Source organism: Chamaea fasciata, unplaced genomic scaffold (assembly GCF_029207755.1).
Source record: "Chamaea fasciata isolate MVZ Bird 193981 ecotype frontalis unplaced genomic scaffold, bChaFas1.0.hap1 SCAF_14, whole genome shotgun sequence".
NCBI lineage: Eukaryota > Metazoa > Chordata > Aves > Passeriformes > Sylviidae > Chamaea > Chamaea fasciata.
Window position 1 is genome coordinate 10797335 of NW_027094099.1, and position 7643 is coordinate 10804977.

A 7643-nucleotide genomic window follows, 5' to 3' on the forward strand; every position below is an offset into this window, starting at 1 on the left:
ACACAGTCTTAAAGACAACAGAAAATGCAAAAGATATAATATTTTAAATAAATAAAATTTGAACATTTTCTTTTTGCTCTTTGGTACAGGCTGGTTATCCTGTAGAGCAGATTTACCTCTTTGCCCAAGAAATGTCTGTAATAGGAAGGGCTAGAGATTAATTTTCCAATGGAAGTTGAGTAAAATGAAAATGCATGAGTCCAGAAGCTGGAGAATTAGGCAAAATATCAAATACAAAGTCCTGGGACACAACAGCAAGAGTTATCATTGCTAAATAGCTATAAAAACTCCTGTCATTTTCATTGTTTCAAAGCAAACAAGACTTTGCTAGTTTTAGCACATAATCCTTTATTCAGCCAGGAAGATCCATTCTACAAAAGCTTAATTAATTTCCAATAGGCTACAAAGAAAAGTCTTAGTTTAAAATTTAGAAGATAAGACTTCATCTAACTGCACATTATTTAACATAATGAAATCTACAGGAAAAAAGCAAACCCTTTGAGGTTTTATCACACTGCAGTAGACTTCAGAGATGCTGATTATGAGATTGTGTTCACACAAAAACAACACATTAATTACCCAGAGATCCTTGAAGAGAGCAGAAAGATTGCAAGAGTGGATTATCAATTTCTCAGTCTTGACAAGACTTGGAGCTTGACCTTTTAAGCACTCAGGCACCTAGTCTGTAGGTATGTGCTATGTGAGGCATTTAGTGGGTGTTGAAAGTTCTACGCGGTGACAATACTCTTTTCTGAGTGCCTTTATTCCTTTAAAAATCATCTGTCACTTCAGGTTTTTTTATATGCAGCTTGAATTTCAGAATAACATCTATGAGAAATCTTAGAATATTGCCTGGATCATGATCTTCTTGATTTAACCCAAAGCAGCCATAAAGACATGATGAAAAAGAACCAAAGCAAAAGTATAATGTATAAATATATATTATATATAATTGTGTGCCACTCTGTTTAGCCATTCCCTGGTAGTGTTTTTCTATGCAAAATATGCTGATGAGAGCACCTTTCCAAAACTGTAATTTGTGAAATATACAGCTTATAGGATTACAAGGGGCCCATGCCTTCAACAGAACTTGTATTTATGCCTAAATTATGTACATGCTTAACTTGTATGGATGACTTGAGTCTATAATTAAAAGTTTAATATTAAGTTTGATCTTTTAATGAAAAATATCACCCATGAAACAGCAGACTAGAGCCTCAAAAATAAAGAAGTGTGTACCTTTTATTAAGAATCATCTCCGTAACTTTATGGATTAAATCCTCTGTAGACACACCTGAAAGTGCAATATCCAGTGATCAAAATGAAACATGTCTGGAGAAGAAATAAAATCCTACTTACTCCTGCCCATTTCAAAGAGGCAGTCAGTAGGAGAGGGATTATAAGGGGAAAACTTAGGCAAAAAGATATTATTTTTCAGCCTCAATGACAATTTGTTTGGCTTAGAACTAGCTATCCAGGCTAAGGTGTTTGCATTATGCTATTTGGATTGAGGTCATCCTTTCCTATTCTGCAAGTGACAATACACACCCGCTGTAGATCACACAGGAGAGCAGATTGCAATTATTGCTGTTTATATCAAACAAAGGGCACTTATTCGTTCTAATATTTTTGGAGAGTTGGATGCTGCTGTTGCTGTTGCTGGGGGGTTTTGTTTCAAGTGATCTACCTGATTAGCAGTCTCTAGGCTTTGCTAGTGCCTACGAGCAATAGATTCTCTAGCAGAGCTTGTAAAAACCAATGTTTTCTAAAAGGGTCCTATAAAAAACCCATTTCTTACACACAGCATAAGAGACCGTTTAAAAACCATTGGCGTAAGTGTTGTGGAAATTAGTCAGCACTGCAGAGACGTCGGCGCTGTAGGAACAAGGCAAACCGGGGACCAGGGACACCGACACCATTTCTGCTGCGGGAAGGTCTTGGCGCCACCAGTCCTAACCTCACCCGTATTACAGGTGACAGGCCTGAAGTTCTGAGGCTCACACATAACTTCGTCCGTGTTGACAAGACTGACCGCTACCTACAGCACTGCGTGGCAGCGTAAATGTGTTGCTGAAGCAGGCGCCAGCACAGAATTATTTTGGTCTTCACGGAGTTATCTCCCTGCCAAAAAGCTTCACATCATTTTACCTTCCTCACGTAGCAGCCAACGCATCCCGAAGCTTTTTTAATACCAGATATACACTTAAATGGCATTATAGACAGCCACGCCATGCCGACTTCACCTTTTACACTTGCATCTTTCGGTTAAAACCTAAAAATTTCAGGTGTCGCCTCCTTCAAACCCGCGTGGCAGCGAAGGAAGGCGCCACAGAAGCCTCAGTACTACCCCGGCCAACGCGCTTTGTATACAACCCTAACCTGAGGGAAGGAGGTTCCATCCCTGCCCGTCCCGCCCGTCCCGGAGCCCCTCGTTCTTCACCGGTGTCCCCTGTCCCTCCCTGGTATCCCCTGTCCCGCCTCGGTGTGTCCCCTGTCCCTCCCCGGTGTCCCCTGTCCCGCCTCGGTGTGTCCCCTGTCCCGCCTCGGTGTGTCCCCCGTCTCTCCCCGGTGTCCCCTGTCCCTCCCCGCTGTCCCCTGTCCCTCCCCGCTGTCCCCATGTCCCTCCCCGGTGTGTCCCATGTCCCTCCCCGCTGTCCCCATGTCCCTCCCCGCTGTCCCCTGTCCCGCCCCGCTGTCCCCATGTCCCTCCCCGGTGTGTCCCCTGTCTCTCCCCGCTGTCCCCATGTCCCTCCCCGGTGTGTCCCCTGTCTCTCCCCGCTGTCCCCTGTCCCGCCCCGGTGTCCCCATGTCCCTCCCCGGTGTGTCCCCTGTCCCGCCCCGGTGTCCCCTGTCCCGCCCCGGTGTCCCCTGTCCCTCCCCGCTGTCCCCATGTCCCGCCCCGGTGTGTCCCCTGTCCCGCCCCGGTGTCCCCTGTCCCTCCCCGCTGTCCCCTGTCCCGCCCCGGTGTCCCCTGTCCCTCCCCGCTGTGTCCCCTGTCCCGCCCCGCTGTCCCCTGTCCCTCCCCGCTGTCCCCATGTCCCGCCCCGGCGTCCCCTGTCCCGCCCCGGTGTCCCCTGTCCCGCCCCGGCGCGGGAAGCGGCGGGGCCCGGCCCGGAAGAGGCGGGATCGCGGCGGCGGCTCCGGCGGCTGAGGCGCGGTGAGGGGCGGCGGGCGGGATGCGGGGCAGGGAGAGAGGGAGGAGGGAGCGGGAGCGACCCCCAGGGCCTCCCTCAGCTCTGTCCGGCCCGCTGTGAGAGGAGGGGGCTCCGGCGGAGCTCTCCTGGGGCAACCAGCCCCCTCTGTCGCTCCCTGCTTGGCCTTGGGCGCAGGAGGGTGCCGGCTGTCCCCGGTGCGGGCCCCCGCGGGATGAATGTGGTATTAGCGGGATAAGCGGTGATGGGAGCACCTCCGGCTGCTCAGGAGAAGCTGTAGCGGCGCGTCCCCAGGGCAGCGCTACCCCCGCCGCCCTCACCCCGACTGCCATAGACTTGAGGAGCGAAGTTCCTTGGAGACCGCCCGTAATAAAAAACTAACGAGGTTAGCTCCTGGCAGAGGAAAGAATGAGTTATTCCTGCATCCTGCAGGAATAACTCCTACACCTGCCTCAGGGAGCTGTGCGCTGCATCACTGGCGGGGGAAAGGCTGCGCAGGGGCCCTGGAGGCAGCAGACACGCGTGTCTGAGGCTGCTGAAGGGGAGCTGGGGCCGCAGGAGCACTGCAGGGATTCCCCGAGAACACCCCGCTTACCTGAGGCCCAGGCTGCTCATGGGTGCAGCGGCCTTGGTCGTTGAGGGAGTATACTTGGTATATTTTAGCTCTTGGGGTCCTGCCAGCAAATCTTTGGGAGACAGCAGAAGGGCTTATTCTAGAAGTCCAGAGCCAGATACTGTGAATGCTCTAAATTATGTGGGGCTTGTTAAAACAGCGGGCTTAGAGCCTTTCTGATTTGCTGTTAAAACCAGATTTTGCTGATGGACAGTACCAGATAACACCAACATCTAAATGACAAATGCAAATATACAAAAATAAGGAAACTAAGGCCTTACACAGAAATCCCTTCAGACAGGCGTATGATGAGGTAATTTAACATCCTTTTAGGTGCTGACCTTTCCCTGAATCAAGTTATTAACACATAAATTACTGTGAATAAATCTGATTATTTTGCCTGTCTTGGTGGTTATGTGTATCTGGAGGCTTTGCATGATATTCTGCCTTGGCAAACTTTTGAAGTTGATTATAGGAATTTTTCTCCTGTCAAAAGTCAGTATCAGGAGTAGATGGGGAGCATGTTCTGAAATACTTTTTTCTGTGAGGCATCTATGCTGTCTTCCCAAAACCCAACAGCTGTGTTAATCTGAGTGTAACTTTTCCTTGTCCTTCATTTTTACCACATGGATTTTGGTAGCTATTACGATGAGAGTCTTCATACACTGCTAAAGTCACTTTTGTTGTGTTCATGTTTTAAGTTTTCAGAATGACTTCCTTGGCTGACATGCCCCCAAATTATGAAGAGATGTTTGCTCATCGATTCACATCGGACGATGAAGAATACCAGGAATATCTAAAACGCCCTGCAGATCCCCCTCCTATAGTTGAAGAATGGAGAAACAGATCTGGTGGCAACCAGAGAAACAGAGATCGGTATTGGTTTTTCTTTTTAATCGTGGTAATTTCACAAATACACTTAAATGATAATTGATTTCAGAAGAAGTATAGGAGTCTGTTCTGTTCAGTGAAGTATTTCCTTGTTATTTTGTAGATAACTATGTTTAAGAGAAATATAGTCTTCTCTGAAAAGTAATGAGTCTTTACATTTTCTCTGTATTGATTGGCAAAGTTTTTGCATTGTGTATAGAAGTACTAAATTACTTGCTTTTTTGTAAAGAATGAGCTGGAACCACTGAACCCATTGCCCTGGGGTTTGTTATTGCTCAGCCAGAAACATTTTTCCAGAGAGGGAAGATGAGATTTCTGCAAAACTGAGCAGCCTATCTCATATTGGATGATAACTGGCAGGAAGATGTGCAAAGGAACAAGCTACTAGTGTGATTATCTGTTCCTAGCTGTTCAGAAAACATTTCATTTGTAAGCTAAGTATTTGCTGTACTTTTTAAGATTAGGCTGTATTTCTTTTATTCAGTAGAAGTGACTGTAAAATCAATCATCCAGTCTATCTGGCAAGTACAGTGTTACCTGCCAAAGTAAAATACTTTGAATTATTTCTTCAAGATGTAATTGCAGCTTTTTACTGAATTTTGGACAGATTTTTGAGTGACTGAAAAACAACAATTAGAGCATATGGTACATTTGGGAATGCTAACATCAGCCTTTAATATAAAGTAGTTAAACTCAGTCCAGCCAACAATTGGGACACCTCCTTAGCTAAATATCTATATAGGATTTGTGTCTTATCTGAAGAAAAGGAGGACAACATTGTAACTTTTTCTCACCTTAGAAGCTTGTCATTAAGGTTAAACACAGAATCACAGATTAAAACCAGGTGTTTAAGATATTCTTAAAAACTTTGTGGCTTTTTGAACTGATGAACTCTTACACCTCCAGTACAGTCACAAAGTGAACTTTTTGCAAATGTTGTGTGTCTGCACCACACCATTTGCAAACAAAATTACTATGAGGCAGCTCAAGCATTGACAGGAATTGAGAAAGGTCTGAAAAGACAAAATTTAGACTGAACAGTGGTTAAATACCACTGATAAGGTACAGTGTCTTGAGTGTGGGACTGTGGTAGCAGGCTTTTAGCAGTAGTGTGTATTTTAAGGAATATTCGAATTCCAGGACTCGGTGCTGTTAGGTAGCTATAACTGTACTGAAGCCTGCTTTGCCAAAGCTTTCAACCATGAAACTGCTGGATGGAACCTGGCTTTGATGCACAATAGATGTACCTTGAAGTTGATTTTTAGATTTATGGTCTGTTTGAGTCTCTGTTAAAACTTCCAGCAGTTCACTTAATGCCCAGGAATACTTTGTTAGGAAACAGACTGTCCTAATGTTGTGTTGGGTAAGAAATTCATGAGTGATCTCAGATGACTGCAGGTATGTTTTCATGAGTTTGTCATATAAACATATAAATATTTGAGTGTATTAACAGTTGCATAACAGTTTTCATGAAAAGTGCCAAATAGAAGAGTTCATTATAATTCATTATTTTAGACTTGATATAATTTATGTCAGACTTTGATGTATCTTCTCATTGCAGGTTTCAAGATGGCAGATATTTTAGAGGGGACAGATACAACTGGCAAGGTGACTATAGAGCTAATCAGAGGCCAGATAGAGGCTGGGGTAACAACTACCAGCAGCACAGACAAGGACAATCCTACTCATCCCACTACGGACAGTACGGCTACAACTCCTACAACCCAGGGCCTCGTTACCATCCATACTGAGATCCTTGCAGGCTGAAAGTTCAGTGATGCTATGTAACAAATACAGTTAGCTTTTAGTTTTATTTGTTCCACCATTTTATAGATAACTGAAGAATCAGTGTTACAGTCCAGTGCTGTTTTTGTGTAGTGTGAAGTGAAAAAGGGAACGCCTTTTATAAATAATAAAAGCGTATTATATGGAGTTTGTTTAGAGTCTGTAGATTTTAGATTAAATTTTTATCTCCTTATTTTGTCTGAGTATGTATTGTGCACATTTTTTCTTCCATCACTGAGATTTCTCTGTGTTAGATTTTAGAAACCAAAACAGGTGAGGGGATGATAGGATAGCCTGTAGCAGTGGCACATTGCCTTAAGATAGCTCTTTTTGAAAATATAAACTGTGTCTTTCTGTGGAGAGAATGTCTTAGTTTGGCTTTTGACAGTGAGAAGCTCAATTTGGTTTGAATTTCAGATGCCTTAAAACTGAGAAGAGAGATCCCATTACTGAAATATTTTATGGGGTCGGCATAGTGTCTGTTGACTCAATGGCTTCAATGTATTTGCAGTATTCCTCTTAGAATGTGGTCTAAAAGTTGGATTTTAAAAAAAAGTAGTTGAATATGTGTCTTCTTGTAGGAGTTCAGTGATATATAAGTTTACCTGAGAAGTAATATCAAACTTAGATTAATCTGTGTCATCTTCAAATAAATTCGGTGTGTGCGTAATAAATTTTGGAATTCCCATTTCAGTGAAGCTGTAAGACTTCGATGCTATTGTAGTTTGTTTGAAATACTTTGTGCATGTTATAGAAAATAAGAACTATGATCAGTACTGGTCTGTACTTTTTTCTGTATGGGAAAATAGCATAAACAGTGCAGAGTGTTACTCAGTTCTTAGAATTTAAGATTTATGGGGTTTTTTAAGCATTCACACAATAAAAGTATAGTTCACATGTAAGGATGTTTCTGAGTATTTCTGAAACCTACTCTTGAGACATTCAGGATTGCAACATTGTCTCCTTAGTCAACAGCTGGACAAGGAGCTGGGCTGACAGATAAGTGCTAATACTGGACAGCTGTGGGCTTAAGTTGGAAGAATGGCCTACTCAGCTCCAATCAGAAGGATGAGACACATTGTGATTAATTAGAAGTCTGAAGTATTAATCCACAATTCACATTCTGCTCTAATAGGGTCAGAGTTCCCTGTTTCCCCATTTACGTGATCAGCTAATTTGTATCAAGGGAGCAGTGTGTGTCT

General features: G+C 43.9%; 1 protein-coding gene across 2 annotated transcripts; it reads left to right on the plus strand.

The window, feature by feature from the left end:
• The first annotated feature begins 3052 nt into the window (after positions 1-3052).
• RAMAC (RNA guanine-7 methyltransferase activating subunit) lies at positions 3053-7338 on the plus strand. Of its 2 annotated transcripts, none has more exons than XM_066196503.1 (3): positions 3053-3157; positions 4467-4641; positions 6218-7338. In XM_066196503.1, exons 2-3 carry the CDS (start codon positions 4475-4477, stop codon positions 6405-6407), a joined length of 357 nt encoding a protein of 118 aa, XP_066052600.1. In that variant the 5' UTR covers positions 3053-3157; positions 4467-4474; the 3' UTR covers positions 6408-7338. The 2 variants fall into 2 exon arrangements, with proteins under 2 accessions (XP_066052600.1, XP_066052601.1); XM_066196504.1 differs by lacking the exon at positions 3053-3157 and adding an exon at positions 3239-3537.
• Positions 7339-7643: the final 305 nt, after the last annotated feature.

Bases quoted from the DNA above. Each gene is read 5' to 3' on its own strand.
- RAMAC (XM_066196503.1), top strand. From the start codon at position 4,475: ATGACTTCCTTGGCTGACATGCCCCCAAATTATGAAGAGATGTTTGCT. The intron at 4,642-6,217 runs GTATTGGTTTTT...TTCTCATTGCAG, and splicing joins AACCAGAGAAACAGAGATCG to GTTTCAAGATGGCAGATATT.